The sequence below is a fragment of the Elephantulus edwardii genome, unplaced genomic scaffold (assembly GCF_000299155.1).
Source record: "Elephantulus edwardii isolate Elephantulus edwardi_28Jun2011 unplaced genomic scaffold, EleEdw1.0 scaffold00210, whole genome shotgun sequence".
Taxonomy (NCBI): Eukaryota; Metazoa; Chordata; class Mammalia; order Macroscelidea; family Macroscelididae; genus Elephantulus; species Elephantulus edwardii.
This window is the reverse complement of record NW_006399960.1, coordinates 5,282,438-5,302,289: the sequence shown is the minus strand read 5'-3', so window position 1 is coordinate 5,302,289 and position 19,852 is coordinate 5,282,438. Positions and strand designations below refer to the sequence as shown.

Genomic DNA, 19,852 nt, shown 5'->3' with positions numbered 1-19,852 from the left:
TTTATCATTTTTGTGTGAGTGTACCGTCAAGTCAGATCTGACTGGTACAGGAGGAGATTGTCCCTCCTTCCCCGGCAGAGCATCTGGTGGATTTGAACTGTGCGCCTCTGGGATTGTAGTTGCAGCTCCTTGCCACTAGGCCACCAGAGCTCCTCTCCTTCATATTTGATGTATAATTTTGCCGGGTACTGTATTCTTGGTTGTGTTCTTGGACAGCTGTGTTGAGTGTTCGATATATGTCATTCTACTTTCTTCTTGCTCGCATGGTTTCTGCTAACAAGTCAGCACTTAATCTTATCTTCTGTCCCTTATAGGTTACTCTTTGTTTTTCCCCTTGCTCCTTTCAGAATACTCTCCTTATCTTTGATTCTGGAAAATTTGACTATGCTATGCCTTCGTGGGGTTTTTTTTTTGGGGGGGAGGGGTCTATTCTATATGTTGTTTGCTCAGCTTCTTGAATATATATTCTCTCATTCTTCATTATGCCTGGGAAGTTTTCTTCTAGTAATTTTTCCACAACTTTTTGGTGCCTTTACTTGTTTCTTTCTGTTCTGGGATTCCGATGATGGTTATGTTATTTCTCTTGATGGTGTCCCACATGACTCCTAGGTTTTCTTCTTTTTCCTTATTTTTTTATTCTGGTCTTTGCTCTAGCAGATCAGTGGTGACAATTCTATCTTCAATTTGACTGGTTCAGTGTTCCATCTCTTCAACTCTGTTTATCTGTCCATCATGTTGACAGCATCTGAAGCCTTGGACCTCATATTTTGGATGGTTTCTTGTTTTTTCCAGTGCCTCTAATGCCTCATTAGTTTTATCTGCATTGTTTTGGATTGTTTTTATAAGCTCCTCCTGATTTTTGCTTGCAGTGTCCTGTAATTCTTTGTTTTTCACCCATTGAAAATATTCAACCATTGCTCTTTTGAATTTTGTGTCACAAAGTTCCATCAGACTTTCTGGCTTCAGGAAATCCATTACTACTTTTTTTTTTTTAATATCTTGCGTTGGGCTTGTGTGGGGAGTGAGGTAGTCTGCTTCTTTGGGGACATTGCTTTGGTAGAGTTTTTCATGCCTGAGGCAATAGCAAGTTCTTGATCTGACATCATTGCTCCACAAGAAAACTGGGCAGGCATACAGGCGGATGCATGTAGGGTGGGTGCAGGCACAGGTGCACAGGTGGGGGGTTGGGGGGGAAGATGCACATACAGATGCATACAGGAGCGGAGCATGTGGGAGGCCTGAATGCACAACCAGTAAGTCTTGGTTTTCCCCTCAAGAACTCGGTCTGCCACCCCAGTTGAGCTCCAGCTGTTTCAACTCCTTCCTGCTTAAGGTGATGGGGTCCCACAATTGGTCCTGCATCAGCTGTGATCCCCCCTATTTATTTCACTCAATTTCTTGCTGTTCTGCTTGCTTGTGGTAGGTGGGTCCCACTGCGGCTCCCTGCTGCAGCTTGCTGCTCCCCACCATGGCTCACTGCACCCCACTAAGGCTTGCTGTACCCTGCCAACACTCGCTGCACCCTGCCAATGTTTGTAGCTCTCATGGTTCTCAAATGTCCACATTGATCCACAGCAGTGTTTTGAGAAGCACCTATATATTTGTGCTCCCTTTTTGGCCTGAGGCCTGCATGGCCGAGGGCCTGAGAGCAGTTTGTTCCCTAAAGTACCTGAGTGACCATGGAGGAAGCCTTTGTTCCCTTCTGTAAGTGGCTTCTCACCTCCATCGAGGGGCCCAGGACCTCCCTGTTGCCTGAATTAAGCATTCCCACATGGTCAGCCCAGACAGCTGTTTATTCTTCAAAGTACCCTCTTGCTCCTGGCGGATGTGTCCCACAACAGCTTCACAGGCAGCTTCTGGCTGGGACTCAGCTGGTTGCTTCAGGCAGGGCCTGTGGCTCGCTGCTCCTGAGTTAAGTGGTCCTACGTGGTCAAGCTAGACAGCAGTTTTTCCCCCAAATAACTGTGGGAGCATTGCAGGCAAAGCCGTCCCATGCTTCCTGCCATCCCACTGAAAGAACTTTTTCAATAGATCAATTGCACCACAATTCTTGCTTTAAGCTCTTCTTCTAGGATCCCAGCCCAAGGTAGTGCTGTGAGGAACGGTCCTGGGAAGCAGATCCTGCGAATGAGATCCAGTTTTTGGGTCACTCATCAACTGGCTGGCAAGGAGAACTTCCTGTGGTAGCTCTTTTATTGCTAAGGTTCTCACTTGGGGCGAACTGGGACTTGATACAGCTGGAATGTGAGGCACGGTCTCATGAAATACTTCTGGCATGTTAAATGTGTAATGGTAATTATAAGGAATTGAGAGGTTATTGCTGAATACTGTCTAAGAAAAAGTTGCATCAGATAAACTAGTTGCAATCACATGGACTGTAACTCCTGGCAACCCCTTATGTGTAAGTAGAACCATGTTCCATAGGGTTTTGGATAAGTGATATTTTGGAGATAGATCTCTGAGCATTTCTCCACAGCACCTCTGGGGTATATCTGAAATGTCACTCTTTGGGTTAGTGGAGGCTGCTTAACTTTTTGTACCACCCAAGGGACAACTTTATTCAAAAGAATTATTACAGGAAGTGGGGAGGAGTGTGGTGGTTGCTATTGTGTGTCTACCTGGCCATGCTCCTCAGTAGACTGTAACTATCCTGTATGTTGTACATTCTAACCTCTAGGATGTTAATGAGGGAGCTCTGGTGGCTTAGTGATAAGGAATTGCACTGCCAGCTCTAATGCAAGTAGTTCAAATCCATCAGCTGCTCTGAGGGAGAAAGAAGGGCAGCCTTCTGTGTATTTTTAGAGGTTGTGTGTACATATCCATAGCTCCATCTCTTTCTTTCTCATCTATCTCTATCATCTATCTATCTAAAGTTTCACTGCTTTTGCTTCTGAACCTAGCACAATGTAAGTATAGGGGCAGGGCAAGGAAACTGCAATAGGAAGGCAGGGAGCTATACCAATGGGGGGTGGACAGGTCTACCTCTCTTTTACTCCACTGAAACAAAGGACTGGGGTGAATTAGTTGAATCACACTGAAGGAAGTTAACAGTGGTGGATCACTGAGATGGGTGAATGGTTTATAATTATGACCATTTGGCTCAGAGTCCTGGATTGTCTTGTGATAAGGCTGCCTGGATGCTGACAAACCTGAAAGGAGGTAGGTAAGGGTCTGCGGTTAGGGCCCCTAGAGACTTCAAAGGCTGAAAACCAAAACCTCACTGCCTTTGAGTCACTTCTGACTCACCGTGACACTACATTGAGTTTCCAGGGTTTATCTTTAAAGACTAAGGAGTGCCTGACTGCAGGAATGGTCTTTTCAATCATTTCCTATGTGAAAGTTGGATAATGAGTAAGGAAGAAATTGGATAATATGAAAGTTGGATAATGAATAAGGAAGACAGAAGAATGTATGCCTTTGAGTTGTGGTTTTGGAGGAAACTACTGAATATTATTACACAGACTGACAAAAGAACAAACAAGCCTGTCTTGGAGAAAGTGCATCCAGGGTGCTCCTTGGAAGCGAGGATAGTGAAACTACATCTCACATACTTTGGGCATATTATCAGGAGGGGCCAGTCCTTGGAAAAAAAAGACATCATACTGAAAAAAGTGGGGGGTTAGTGTGAGAAAGGAAGAGACTCAACAAAATGGATTGACACAGTGGCTGTAACAATGGGCTCAAGTATACACTAGATGGTGAGGATGGTGCAGGATCAAGCTATAGATCTACTGTTTTTGAGTTGCTATGAGTTGCACTCTATTTGATGGCACCCACAACAGCAACAACAGATCTTTACAGGAGACTGCACATCTTTTTCCAGAGACTCCTGGTACATTTTAACTACTGGTCTTTTTGTTTAGCAGCCTGATAATATCTACTGATTCATTCTTACTCCCAGTGGCCCTTAGGACAGAGTAGAAGTGCCCATCTGGCTTTCAAGGCTGTAAATCTTTACAGAAACTTATTTTTCTCATTAGCAAAGCAACCGGTGGGCTTGACTGCCAGACGTTTTGGTTAGCAGCTGGATGCTGTAACCACTGTACCACCAGGGCTCCTTAGAGGAAGGTCGGGCAAGAGTTCAACAGAGATTAAGTTTGTCCTTAGTGTGTCTTTGCAATAAAGCCATGTTGCAGAATTTCAAGGAGGGGGCAGGACCATTTCTTTAGCCACTACTCTTCAAGATCATAGGACGAATGTATTTGCAGCTGCAACCATGCTGCTCCTAGTTTTCTAAGTGCCAAAGAAGGGGAGTAAGTGAGGTCTCTATACTAGAGGAACAAATATGGATCTCTTCCAGTCAGTTAGTTGGTCAAGTGGTAGGCCTAAAACTTTCTTGGCATAACTTGGTGAGTGTGTCCAAGGTCGCATCTATTTGTTGAGATATGTCAATCAGTATGCCTTCAATTCCTGGGGCCTTGGTTTTTTGCCAATTCCTTCAGAGCAGCTTAAACTTTCTCCTTTATCACCACAGGCTCTTGCTCATACGTTGTTTCAAGAAATTCTTCTGTGACAGCCAATTCTTTTTGGTACAATGACTCTGAATTCTCATTTCATCTTTTAATGTTTTCTGGATCATTTAATATTCTGCCCAAAGCATCCTGAAGTATTACAACTTGAGGCTTGAATTTGTTCTTCAGTTCCTTCAGCTTAAGAAATGGTTGAGTGAGTTCAGTTCTTTTGATGAAACCAGGCTGCTCCTTGGAAGCAAGTATTTTGAAGCTCCAGCTGACATACTTTGGGCATGTTGCAAAGAAGGACATCTTGTTTAGGAGGGTGGAGGGATAGCACAAGAGAGGAAGACTCTCGATGAGAGGGATTGACTCATTGACTGGGGCCATGGGAGTGGGTGTATCAGAGACAATAAGGTTGTCTCAAGATAGGGCAGGGTTCAAGGCTGTTGTATATAAATAGGGTCACTATGAGTCAAGAGAGACTCGACAGCACATGACAACTATACTATGGAGGGAGCTCTGGTGGCTTCATGGTAGAGTTGTGCTGTGAACACATAGGAAGGTGGTTCAAATCCATCAGCTGTTCTATGGTAGAAAAATGGGAAATCTCCTATGCGATTTATAGCCTCTGAAAACTTGCTGGAGGGTCAGCTATGAGTCAGTTCTGACTCCACAGTATGTAACTACTATGGCTCTTAAAAGGCAAAAATGCAGACTTCCCACAAATCAACTGGTGGTAAAACAGCCAACGAGCAGCTGGCTACAAAAGCTGTTCACAAGAATGCACCCACTGAGAGAAGATCTTCACCCTGAAACCCACAGCGTCCCTTTTCAGCAGGAAGTAGCTAAGAGAATACGCCATCCCCTTTTCCTTATGAATCAGGGTGAAGTCTCTCTCAGGGAGGAGTGATAGGGAATGGCAAAGGACACACCGACAAAGGAGATTAATCAGAACTGACTTTGACAAGCACTGTGGCAATTGGACAATTAAAACAGACATTCGGATGGCGGGGAAGAACAACAAACTGGGGAGGAGGGTAGAGAGAATGGTGCAGTAATGAAGGAATGAAAACCCAAAATCCCTGTAAATGTTCATTAAAACTAATAAAATTTAATAAAAAAAAAAAAAGAATGCACCCACTACCAATTCAACGTCTCTTCCAGTGTCTGGTGCAAAAAATTGCTCAGGACTTCAAAAAAAGATCTGTCAAGACATGTATAACTGTGTATGTAATTATAAACTCCTGACCTGGTGGGGTTGAAGTGTCTGTTTCACATATAGGACTTACAAGTACCTCTCACATGAGAAATTATGAGAAGGGGTGGAAAGGGCAGGGAAAGGAAAGGATGGCACACAGCTTCTGGCACCAAGAATTAACTATGTTGGATCCAAAGGTGAGCCTGAAACGAGCTTATGCTTCACAGCCGGGCTGTAAGATGGACTTGAACCCAGCTGACAGGCCAAGGCCGTGGTGTGCCCAAGGTGGTGACATGTGAACAAAGTGTGTAAGATGTGTCCAGCAGCAGCAGCAATGAAAGAGAGTACCAAATAGACTTTGAAGGACCAAAGGTTTTAAAAAGTCACTGGGTATCACTCCCTCACAAATGGGGTCAATTTGGTTTTCAAATTGGGTACCTGACTGATGTTCTTCACTGACTTTTGACTCATTCACTCTAGCTTTATTGGTCTGAACCAGCTCCTTCTTCCTAAGTTACAGACTTACCATTCCAATAATCTTGTTTCACTTGGAATGAATGAGTAGCTCTTAAAATGTAGTCTGAGTCTCACAGGTCCAAATGACTGTCAGTGTGTAACCAGATGTCTCAAACCCCAGGGAAGAGTCAATTCAAGGTGTTTACTGACACAGGCTTCTGCTTTGGGCTCTGCTGTTTGCACAAAAGAAACCCCAGAAGTGAGCAAACATGGCCTCTTCTCAGCAGTACCCTGGGCTTTTGTCATTATAAATGGATTTAAATGTGATATGACAAGATCAGAGAAATTGGATGTAAATTTACATTTTTAAATATGCTAGTTATTTCACATGAGTATGCAGTTCCTTTTGTAGTTATTTTTACTGTTTAAATTTGGAAATTATGGCAAATGCATTTTTTTAGTGTGTTCTCTTCAGTGATATACATTGCATTATATATTGATGTGCATCAATATACACTAATACCTATTACACTTACACATGTTGTTATGTGCTTTCGAGTCACCTGCAACTCAACAGCTCTGAACCTGGCTCCATCCTGAGCCAACCGAATTGTCTCCGACACACTTACCCCCATTATGCTAGTTACTGAGTCAATCCATCTCATCAAGGTTCTTCCTCTCTTGTGCTGTCCCTCCACCCTCAAGCATGATGTCCCTCTCCAAGGACCGATCCCTCATTGCAACATGCCTAAAGTATGTCAGACAAAGCTTTAGAATCTTTGCCTCCAAGGAACAGCCTGGTTTCACCCTCTCTAGGACGAACATGTTTGTTCTTCTAGCAGTCCATGGTGTATTCAATACTTTTCTCCAGCATCACAACTCAAAGGCATAGGTTCTTCTATCATCCCTAGCCACTGTCCAGGTTTCTGACACATAGCAAGTAATTCCAAAGACTATGGCCTGGATCGGGCACAGCTTAGTCTGCAGACTGATATAGTTTTTCTTCAGCACTCTGGAGAGGCCCCTGACAACAGACTTTGCCAATGCAGTTAATCTTTTTATTTCCAGGCTGCTGGTACTAAGAGTGTTGATTATATTCCCTTCTCACTGTGTCTTTCAAAGACACCTATACTGTAATGTTGTCTTGAAGGAACCTTGGTAGCACAATGGTAAATGGTAAATGGCTGCTAACTGAAAAGGCTGGTGGCATGAACACACCCAGAGGTTCTGTGGGTGTTTGCTCCTGGACTAGACCCTGGTCCAGTTAAAGGACATTAATGGAAAAAGGTAAGTCTATTTCTTTATATAAGTGGCCCACAATGTTGCATTTAGTACTGTTATTATAGTCTGTACTCATTAAGTATTCACAGACCTTAGACCATGCTATCTCAATGAATGCTTATTTCCCCAAAACTAGAGTATTACCACCTGACATTAAACACTCTGATTTGGGGTGGGGGGTGTTAATCATAAGAGTTGCACAATTTGATGGGTGGGGGTTAAGGAAATGGGAAAGATCCAGTGTAAAAAGCAATGTATTCAAACTTTGTAAATAAACTAGTATGAGGGAAAAAAACGAAAAAACCTGATTCAGAGAGATTAAGGAATTTCCCCCCAAGATTGTTCAACTAGAAGTGGTAAGACAGTAAGCTGAATTTATCTGTAAGACTTGATGCATTTTAATCATAGCATTTCTCAGACAACTCTTTTTCAAGAAATCACTGCCTATTCAGTCTGTCATGAGGAGAGTTGAAACTTTACCAAAGTCTGAAGTTAGAAGGCATGAAGCCACTGCGTGAATCAGTAGGCAGGGTCACTAACCTCAGCTCCTGCTTCTATAGAAATTGTTTGATCTTCCATTAAAAAATTTACAGCTTCCATTACTTGAACCCAATGAAAAAGGATTCAGAAGATCATTTCTATTTTTTAAAAGGTCAATTAAAAGAAATAACAATTCTATGATATTGATTCTATTTTATTTCTAATGGAATTATCACATACAGATTCTTGAATATTTTATAATTCTGGAATATCCTCCACCAACTAGATGTCAAGTGATTGAGTCTTCTCTTTCAATGTCAGTGGAATCTGGTTTTCCTGCCCCTCACACAAATCTCAACACTGTGATTTATGTTCCCGAACAAATGAGATTTAATTTAAAATCAAATTATCAGCAACAGGTTTAATAATCTTGGCAGAACATTATCATTAATTGCTTTCTACTCAACATAGATGGAAGGATTAGTGCTGTCATGTAATGATTTTTCCCCTTCCCCTAGAACTTTTTTATCAGTTTTAAATTATAAAGACATTGGTTTACTTCATATTTAATCATCACAATTTAACATCTGTGGTAATGTTTATAAGAAACTTGTGAATGATGACTTTTAACCACTGAGCTCTAGTAGTATCGTCCAAAGCAACCTGTACTGTTAACCCAAAGGCCATCCATGGGAGAAAGATGGCTTTTCCAACTATGATTTACAGCCTCAGAAACTTGATGGAAGGTCATTATGAGTTGAGACAGATTCATCAATAGTGAGGGCTTAGGTTTTGGTTTTTTGCGTTTGTTGGGTTTTGGTTTTTTTTAAGTGAGGATTTTTTAGCCATATTCTCAATTCCTGTTCGCTAAACACAGGTCCTTTGGGTTTCATGAGAATCAGACTGGAAACTGTCTTGGGGTTTAGGCAGTTGAAAAACCCTTGCCTCTGTGAAACTAGCAGGTGGATAGGGAGGGTGACAAATACTTGAGTGATTTTATAAGTGTTTTTCTTCCTTGTGTAGAGTATCAGCTTCACTACTATTTATACCTCAGTGATAAGCAAAAAGAAAACATTTTTACCCCTTCCACAGAGGTTTAACACTAGTTTTTAAAGGCATTTTGTAGTAAGTTTATAAAACACAACTAAATAGACTTCATTTTCCCAAACCTGCTCACTATGGTGTTATTCATAGAAACGATTTGACAGTCTTTCCAAAGAGCAGTTAGAAATAGCTAACGCAAACCCATGTATGGTTCCCAGGGCAAGTGAATCTCTTACTAAATGTGTAATGATTAAATTTAAAATTCTAATTAAAAATCTTTTCAGAGATACAATTATAACCTTAAATTTTTACCCCCCAACTTGTTGCTTGTCTTTTCTCACACATTCTGTACAAATTTAATAACAAGAATGGTACCTACCTTCTATGAGGTGGATTGATTCAGTGACTGGGATAGTTGGGATGGGAGTGTCAGAGACAGTGCGATTGGCACAGGACAGAGCGGAGTTTAGGGCTGTTGTACATAGGGTCGCTATGAGTCGCAAGTGAGTCGCAAGCGACTCGCCGGCACATAACAACAACAACAAACAATGGCACTGAATCTCAGAAAGTCATGAGAATAAATTAAAAAAAATAGTTTGTATAATCAATTGTGATTAAATAAGACCCTACTTTTCACAACAATCAGTATTGAGATGATACAAATTTGGAGTCATTATTAACTTTATTTGTCACTCTTTATAGACATTGGTCCACTTCCACATGAAAAGTGGAATTATCCACTTCCAGTTAATAATCTATAGAATGAAGTTGTACTGCAAACCATATATACTTATACAGGAGGAAAAGTACTGAAATAAATATTTCATGGTCATGCCCCAAAGTTATATTTATTTATTTATTTACAAGCATCTATACCTCCACCAAGCTAGTTTCTTCTTAGAGCAATGTAGTACTTTCAAAATCCACACCAGAAATACATATCTCAGAAGAGCTTAAAAAATAGCTATCCTCTGTCAATCAGAATACAGTTCCAAAACTAAGCAACTGTGTAAGCACACCCATTATTTTAGGGCTGCTCTTGGTTAAAAACCTTTTCCTCTTGTTTCAGAGATACTTATATCAAATCAGACATTTATAAATGGTTCATAGTATACAACGACCCAAGTAAGATTTTCACCCATCCTGTGTAAGGAAGCTGGGTATCCTTAAGTTTCTCTAACACATTCAGTGCAGGTTTTTTAACATAAATAACACAAGCTAACCTAAATGTTTTACATGTATTTCAGTACATATTTCCAAGTATTAAAATGGAATGAAATTATATTCTTAAATGGTTATATCATATTTGAGGCATATTGTGGAATCTGTATCACACAATTTGAGTCACATCAGTACTATTAATTCACTGTAAAAAAAGTCATGGGCACACACACACACACAAATAAGAACAATATTTGCTTTCCCCCCCCTAAATGTAAAGTATACTATTTACTTTAAACCACTGAAAGGTTTATTTTAACAAAACATCAAATTTACAAACCCTTTTGATAAGTCTGATGTAAGGAAAGATCAATCCATTCGGATCTTCTGGTTTGTCATCCTATAAATGATACTATCATACCCAGGATCCATGTTCCAAACATTGTAAGAGATGATAATCACAGCCAAGGCCAAGGCGATCATTATCCAAAGGACCATGTTAAAAACCACTGAATACTCAAAATTATACTTATATGCCAGGTTATAGGGAGTTGGTGAGTTCTATAATCAAGGGAGGGGAAAAAAGGAAAATCAAAAGAGAAGCATTATAAACGAGCAAATTATTCCAGTTTGATAGCTAGGATTCATTTACATAACAGACATTTATTCCTAAGTGACATCAAAGTTATTTCTATGAGGAGGAACCAAGGAGGAGTAGTTTCATGGGGAAGACACTTGTACTGTTGATGAAAGCATAAACTGGTCCAACTGCTTGAGAAAATGTGATACCAAATCAAGTTCAAAGTGTATATATTTTGTGATCCAGCAAGTTCTAGGGAAAACTTGCCCTAAGGAAAACTTTTATATGTATATTAATAGACAGGTATAACAATGTCCATCATCAAAATGGGTGATGTTGGCATGTCTACGTCATGGAATAAACACAGCAATGATATATGATATATATATGATATATATATATGATATATATATGATATATGATAGCTACGTTCATCAGCCTACATGAAACTTAAGAACAAGACTGAGCTGAAAGCATAAAACATAGAACATAATTCATTTATATGAACTGCAAATGCAGACAAAAGCAAATATTAAGGGTAAATACAGATGCAGTCAAAATGAGGAAAACCACAAGACAACGACAGGACAACTATTAAGATGGGATTTCAAAGCAACAGGTGCTGTTTTTCTTAAACTATACAATGGGTTTAAAATACTATCTAAGGTAGATGGTTTTATTTTTTAATTGGTAGTCAATATTATATCATGTTTTCTGGTGGTGCAACAGCTGAGCACTCAGTTGCTAACAGAAAGGACATTGGTTTGAACCCACCAACCACTCTGCGAAAGAAAGACGTGGAGATTTGCATCCATAAAGATTACAGAAACCCTCTGGGGCAGTTCTGCTCTACCCACTAGAGTAAACCCATAGGTAGACCCATAGGGTCATTATTACTCAGAATCAAGCAACACCACCTAATCACAAATGTTACATACTTATGTATAATTCACTTACAATAAAATTTTAAAATGTAAAGTGGAAAACCAAATGATGCTTTAATCACATCTTAGATCTCAGGATCTACTAGGCCTGGGTAAGGAAGGAATGATTCCAGATATCTGCAAAGGCACTGTTTAGCAAAATATTCATTTTAGCTAGCGAATGAAAGAGTAGGAAAGTAGCAGGAGCTGAAGCTAGAGGTCCAGACACTTTGGTGACTTTGCACTTAGAGGCAATGAGGAGCATCGAGAACAGTGACATGATCAGATTTGTCCTAAAAGAGAACTGGTGACAATGTACAGGATGGACTTGGAAGGTGCAAGCTAAGGTGTTTTATCTTCCACTCTTAGGTTGGTCCTTCAGGTATAGAAAGGGGGTGATTTCAACTGGAAGAGAGGAGGTTTACATAGGTAAGAGTAGTTACATGCAGGGAGGGTAGATGTAAGACAAACATTAAGAGAAGGTCCCTCTTGAATGTGTAATGTTTTAAAATAAACCTGTTCCCACACGCACACATACTTAAAAAGTATACAATTCACTATACTTCTCAAGATTCAGAATGGTACAATTATGACTACAATTTAATTTCATAAGATTTCTACAACCCTAAAAAGAACCCTCATGCTTCTTGGTGAAGTAGTTGAGACTGTCAGTCCAGATGTAAGAGGGTGGAGAAAGAAGAATAATGACAATAGGCAATGAAAGAGAGACTATGCAGGAGGGTATTCCAAAAGATCTTTAGTACAAGCCTTCCTTCTCAAAGTGTCTCTTATAATGTAACAAATCAGTGTTATAAAACAAAATGTATATGAATGATTGAATGAAAACCCCTCCAAAAAAAGGAAGGCAAAAAAATTCATGCAGGTAAATCAGGAAATAAGAATATTAGTAACATAATTAACAGATTCAATCTAACAATGCTTAAAATTCACAGCACCTACATCCCAGAGAGAATAAAATAGATGAATGAGACCTTCTAAAAATCAAATCCCTATCCACGTCAATAAACTTCTACAAACAAGGTAAAAAGGAAACTGGGGGAAAATATTTAGCAATCACATATCTGATATCGAAAATTTATAGAATACTCCAGCACCTGGAGGTAAACAACCCAATCACAAAATGGGCACAGGATATGAACAGACACTTCTCCAAAGACGACATTCAGATGGCAGACAAACACATGAAGAAATGTTCAAAATCTCTAGCTATTAGAGAGATGCAAATGAAAACAACTATGAGAGAGCATCTCACTCCAGCAACAATAGAAAAGTTCAACAGGGTAGCAGACAAATGCTGGTGAGGTTCAGGAGAGATTGGAACCGTTATTTACTGCTGGTGGGAGTGCAAAATGGTACAGTGACTATGGAAAGTGGTCAGGCGCTTTCTCAAAAAATTGGAAATAGAAATACCATTTGACCCAGCAATTTCACTACTGGGAATATTCCCTAAAGAAAGCAGAGTTAGGATTCAAACAGATGTATGCACCCATGTTTATTGCTGCATTATTCGCAAAAAGATGGAAGCAACCCAAGTGCCCTTCAACAAATCAATGGATAGAAAAACTCTCGTTCACATACAGAATATTATACAGCATTGACAAACAAGGAACTCATAAAATATTACACAACATTGGGGAGCCTGGAGAACATATCTCAAATGAAAGATCTCAGTCACAAAAGGACAAAGACTGCAAAACACTGCTGTTATAAAATAGGATGACATGGTGTTGGAGTAAGAATGGGAAGAGAATAGATAGATAATGAACACTGTATTAAAACAGATGAGGGGAAGAAGTGTCCGAAAGGAATATATGATGAGGTATTATATTTATGACAACAATATGGAACAAGGGGTGCATTATGGAGTGGGTTTGAGGAAGGGGAGAGGTGGGGGTAAGAAAATGTTTAACAATGGAAAAAAATACTATTTTTTAAAAGTCAAGAAAAAATAAAATATAGAAAAAAAAACCCAACACAATAGCAATATTCATAATGGACAAAAATTTGAAAAAACTCATATGTCCATCAATTGATGAATTTATGGATAAAATGTAGTTTATACATAAAATGAAAACTAATTCAGCCATAAAAAGGAATGAACTACTGATACATGCTACAACATAAAAAAACTTGGAAAACAAAATGTATTCACTTTTAGATTACATACACAAAGTGTTAAGCCACTACCCTGTAGATAAAGAAAATCCAAGGACATTACCTGATTCTGGCTCCATATCACACATGCAATAATTTGAGAAACTAGTTCCTGATTAACTTATCTATTAAGGCAGCTGATTCATTAACTCAGCCTAGTGCCTCAGAGTACACAAAATAATTCACTCTGCAAAACTGGCCTGTCAAATTTCCAAAAGTGTTACATTCAGACTGGTACACTTTTCTCTGGAGTCACTTCATGGACAAATTAGCAGGCCTAACCTGGACAATGTTGAAGGAATTTCCTATATAAAATAAGTTAAACTGTGTCTCAAAAAAAAATGTGTGTGTGTGTGTATTTTAAAAAGCACCTTGTTATTTTTTCCTTATTTGGTTCCTCTTTAATTAGCTGTTGTTTTGTTGTTAGGTACCACTGAGTCGAGTGCGACTCATAGTGACCCTATAAAAAAAAGATCTGAATCCTGTTCTATCCTGTGCCATCCTCACCCTTTCTGACACACAGTGCCCATTGCAGCAGTCACTGTGTCAATCCACCTGGTTGAGGGTCTCCCTCTCCTTCACTGGCCCTCTACTCTTCCCAACATCATGTCCATCTCCAAGGAATAGCACCTCCTAGTGACATACCCAAAGTATGTAATTTTTTTTTCTCATTCTGGACAATTGTCATGACAATAATACACAGTCATATATTCCTCCTAAACAGTTCTCTCCCCCATTTGTTTCAATGCAGTATACATTAATTACCCCCTTTTAGTTTTCCCAACGCCAATGTCAGTCCTGCTTTACAACAGTGGAACTATGTAGTATTTGTCCTTTTGTGACTGAGATATTTTACTCAGCATGTCCTCCAGGGTCACCCATTTTGTATAATATTTAATGAGTTCCTTGTTTTTCAATGCAGCATAGTGTGAATATATTGTGTGAATATACCACAGCTTCTCTATCCATTCGTTTGTTGATGGGCATGTGGTTGTTTCCAACTCTTTGCTATTGTGAACAAAGCTACAATAACCATGGGTGTGCATATATCTGCTTGGGTAGCAAAGTATGTAATTTAATTCAATCTTTACTATTATTTTAGGTGGCCTAACGGTAAGGAGCGAACACTGCCAACTCAAAGGCATGCAGTTCCAATCCACTGGCAGCTTCATAGGAGGAAGACAGGCAATCTCCACCCTTACCATTTACAGCCTCTAAAAACCTGTTGCAGGGTCAGCTATTTGTCTGTTCTGACTTGAGGGCACATAGTAACAACATACTAAAAACTTAAACTCACTACCGTTAAGTAGGAAATGATTCACAGCTGACCCTCCAGCTTGTTTTCTGAGGTTGTAAATCACTCAGGAGGAGATTACCCATCTTCCTCCTTGGAGTTGCTGGTGCCTCTTGGTTAGCAGCACAACTCCCTATGGACTATGCTAATGGCCTATACTCATATTCCATTAAAGCTACTGGATGTTAATTCTGCTGTTGGACACTATGAATGTGTATACACATTCATAGTGGATTGGCTCCACCTGCAATTTGCACTCTTTGCGAGCACTGAGGGAGAGCCTGCCTCTGCCTTGCAGGCTCTATCAATTTCAGTCCCAAACCCATATGATGGTAGCTCTGTGGATAAGAATTTCTCTCCTACCATATACTCTGACCACACCAGAACATGCCTTTCCTTCATCTCCTTTTGCATGGGTCAACAGTTTTCTGCTCTATCTTCTCACTTGACCTTTCAGATCCCAGATTTTAAGAAGGCATATAAATTCCCACTGTCCACTTCAGAGAGCTAAAGGTATTACTTCCAGTGTCTTGGTAACTTGGTCACTCAAATGCTACAGCTTTCAGGTGTCTACCTCAGTTGCTTCTTAAGAATTTCCTAAATGTTAATGGAAAAACAGTATGTAGAGGGATAAGAGAATATATGGATGTCAGAAGAAACTATAAAAGTTGTATTACGGGGGGAAAAAAGAACAACAAACTGGGGAGGAGGGTAGAGAAAATAGTGCAACAATGAATGAATGAAAACCCAAAATCTCTGTAAATGTTCATGAAAATTAATAAAATGTAATAATTTTTTTTAAAAAGTTGTATTACAGCATTGAGAAGCCAAGGCAAAAAGAGATACTGAAGTAAGAGAGCTGAAAAGATTATTTCAAAGGGCAGCTTGAGAAGACAAAGAAAAGTATTATAACAAAATGGGCAAAGAGCTGGAGTCAAGGAATAAAAAAAAGTAGAACTTGTTTTGCATTTCTCAAGCTGAAAGAACTGAAGAACAAATTTAAGCCTCAAGTTGCAATACTGAGATGTCATGGGCAAAATATTAAATGATCCAGGAAGCATCAAAAGAAGATGGAAGGAGTACAGAGAATCACTATACCAAAAAGAATTGGTTGACACTGAAGAATTTTAGTAAGTATCATGTGAGCAAGAGTCCATGGTAACAACAGAAGAGATTCAAGCTGCGCTGAAGACACTAGCATAAAATATGCCCCCAAGAATAGACAGGATACTGACTGACATGTTTCAGCTAACAGATGCACCCCTGGATGTGCTCACCAGACTATGCCAGGAAATTTGAAGACAGCTACCTGAATGACTGACTGGAAGATATTCATTTTAGTTCCCATTCCCAAAAAATGGTGATCCAACAAAATGTGGAAATTATTGAATCATTATTGAATTATTGAATCATTAATATCACAAGCAAGCAAAATATTGCTGAAGATCATCCAAAAATGGCTGGAACAATACACATTGACAGGGAGTTGTGAGAAGTTCAATCTAGGTTTAGAAGAGGCTGTGGCACTAGAGATATCACTGATATCCAGTAGATCCTAGCTGAAAGCAGAGAACACCAGAAGAATATCTTTGTTTTATTGACTATGAAAAGACATTTGACTGTGGCTAATTAGTGGCATCTACTTCCAAAACAATATGCCTCTGGAAACTCTATGAACTTTGATAAATGCAAAAGGCTTCAGTCCTTTTGTTCATAGGGTCACTATGAGTCGTGCTTGACTCAAAGACAATCAACAACTATGGCCAACATTGAGAAGAATGGGAATACCCAAACACTTAAATATATTGATGCAAAATCTATACCTAGATCGAGAAGCTGTTGTCTGAATGGAGCAAGGCAATAGTGCATGGTTTAAAATCAGGAAGGATGACCATCAGGGATGTATCTTTTCTCCATAGTTATTAAATCTATTGGCTCTGTATGCTGAGCAAATACTTCTTTTTTTTTAAATTTAGGTTGTTTATTTTTCATTTCCATGAACATCTACAGAGATTTTGGGATTCCATTCATTCATTGTTGCACCCTTCTCCCCGCACAAACCCCTCCCCCCTCCCCCGAGCAAATACTTCTTAAAGCTGGAATCTCTGAAGAGAAATATGACAGAAAGAGGAAGACTTATCAACAACCTGCATTATGCAGACGACACAACCTTGCTTCCAGAAAGTGAAGAGGACCTGAAAGACTATGGCTTTCGATATGAATTATATCTCAACATCAAGAAAACAAAGGTCTTTACCACTAGGCCAATAGTTTGAATGGTCCTAATATGTGATTAATAATTTTTATTAGGATAATGGAACTGTCAACTATTTTAAAAATAAATCATCTATACATTAGAACATAATGATAAATGGAGAAAGAATTAAAACTGTTAATGATTTAATCTTGCTTGGATCCACAATAAACAGCCTTGGTACCAGCAGTCAGGAGATAAGGAGACGTATTGCTATGGGAAAGTTGGCTGTAAGAGACCTCTCAAAAATAATGAAGAGCTGTTGTGTCAGTTTGAAGACTAAGGTGCACCTGGATTCAGGTCATGGTCTTTTCTATGACTTTCTTTGCATCTGAAAGCTAGTCAAGGATGCCTTTGAATTGTGGTGCTGGAGAAGAGTGCTGAATATTTCACGGACTGCCAAATGAACAAATAGGTATGTCTTGGAAAAAGTGCAATCGGCGTACTCCTTAGAGGGAAGCATGGTGAAGCTTTCTCTTTCATACTTTGGACATGTTGCTAGGAGAAGCTAATTCCTTGGAAAAGGATATTATATGAAGGGTCAGTGAAAGAAAGGAAGACCTCCAATGAAGAAGATTGACATGTTGCTAGGAAAAGCTCATGCCTTGGAAAAGGCTATATTAGGTAGAGGGCCAATGAAAGGGAGAAAGATCCCCAGTGGGGTGGACCGACATGGTGACTGCAGCAATGGGTTCAAGTGTATACAGGATTCAGGTCTGTTGTTCACAGGTTTGACAGTACCTTACAACAACAAAGGTAATATATGGGAACTCTGCACAATTTTTCTGTGAACCTAAAACTGCTCTAAAACCTGTAATTTTATTTTAAAAATTCCCTTACTTTCTTGAAGTTCAACTACGCAATTCCAGCTGTTTTATAGTAAGAACATTTTGGCATAGTTTAGCTTTCTACGTTATCCTAAACGGAGTTCCTTCTATTCCAATTCAATTTAGAAGGAAATAATCTCAAACCAGTTGTCTCTAGATTATCTTAAACAAGTATTATCTTTGATCTTCTTTCCAAAGCTGTACTCTCAGTAAAACAGAACTACAAATAGGTGTGAATCAGACTGCATATAGTCAGAATCGGCCCCAATAGGGGCCAACAGCCTGATTTTTAACTTCTAGCCTCCAGAACTCTAAGGGAATAAATTCCTATTGTTTTAAGAGAAACAAAAAGGAATGTATATAAATGATTTGGTACCTGACTGCAAGTGACTGATGCCAGTGAGAAAGAATATTCTTGGCCACACAGTTTTGGAACATTTACACTTTGGTTCTTTTCCATAACCCCCTGGATATGCTGAAGCTACCTGTATGTATGTGTGTACACACACACACACACACACACACACACGTTATAACATGGTCTGTTGGTGGGGTGATGTTATATACTGTCCAGTTGGAACCAACTCATAGCTGACCCTCTAGCAGGTTTTCAGAGGCAGTAAATAGTATGGGAGTAGACTGCCCATCTTTCCCCGACTGATCATGTCTATGGCCCTGTAAATGCTTTAAATCAAAGTAAGCTCCACACCAGAAAAGTGTAGAAGTAGCCATATTATAAAGAAGTGTACACAACATACAGAATTCTAGAAAATGAAGGACTGTGCCACAAAGCGCATGCACTTCTGTCTGAATCCTCTTTCCAGCTTTGACAGATTTACTCTTATCCCGAACTCAAATTCTTGAATTACCTAGTTATAAGGCCAAAGACACTGGCAAGACACCTTACTCAGTTATTTTATATGACTGAGAAACCTATGTTTTAACTGTAATTGGTTTTCAGATTTCCTGGCTGCTTGTTCATGGCATCTATGGTGATACAGACTTTAATTTTTTTAAAGTTAATTTTATAATCTTAAAGCCGGATCTAAAAATGTACTCACCATCTGTTGTGCCTCAAGGATTGTCCTTGTCTTTCTCACAAGGGATGTGTCAAATGATTTGACTGTCACCAACTCTACCACCGCATTCCCACCATAAAGATTGTACATGTCATCTGCAAACTGAAAATTTATTAACATTATTATGAACCACAAATCCATGCTGATTGAATTATTCATAAAGCTTCAGTGCAGCTATAAGAACAACAGAGTTTACCCACTGGCTCATGAAATATACTATGTGTTAGAAGAGACAAGTCTTACAGGTACAGATTTAGTTAAATATCTGGAAAGTTTCAAGCTTCAAAATAAATCCGTATGCTCAAACTAGAATAATTTAAAATATAAAGTAAATTTTGACATATACACTTGGGAAAGGCTACAAAGAAATCTTACAAAGTGGTTTCTGATTAACAAAAAATATCTACAACATGGAGCCACACTGAAGAGTTTTAGATTATGAGCAGAGAAAGACGACCATTACACATCTCCTCAGCATCTAGCATCACACTACTACTACATGTTCTACTTACAGTATCTATTTCTTAAAGAACCTCAATAAAATTCTGAGAGTCAGCGCCCAGAGCTATCAGGGGCTTTAAGCTTGTTTGTCCACTGCTGTGGTGTGGACAGCTGAAACCCAGGCCCCGACAGGCACCTGGGGGGG

General features: G+C 39.3%; 1 protein-coding gene across 1 annotated transcript in view; it reads right to left on the bottom strand.

Moving 5' to 3' along the window:
* Positions 1 to 10,147: 10,147 nt before the first annotated feature.
* ATP6AP2 (ATPase, H+ transporting, lysosomal accessory protein 2) overlaps positions 10,148 to 19,852 on the bottom strand; it is a 41,197-nt gene continuing 31,492 nt past the window's right edge. Inside the window, exons 7-8 of the mRNA XM_006897521.1 lie at positions 19,189 to 19,308; positions 10,148 to 10,635 (exon numbers count right to left, since the gene is read on the bottom strand). Of these exons, the coding sequence (XP_006897583.1) occupies positions 10,444 to 10,635; positions 19,189 to 19,308 (312 nt within the window). The 3' untranslated portion in view covers positions 10,148 to 10,443. The remainder of the gene's footprint in view (positions 10,636 to 19,188; positions 19,309 to 19,852) is intronic.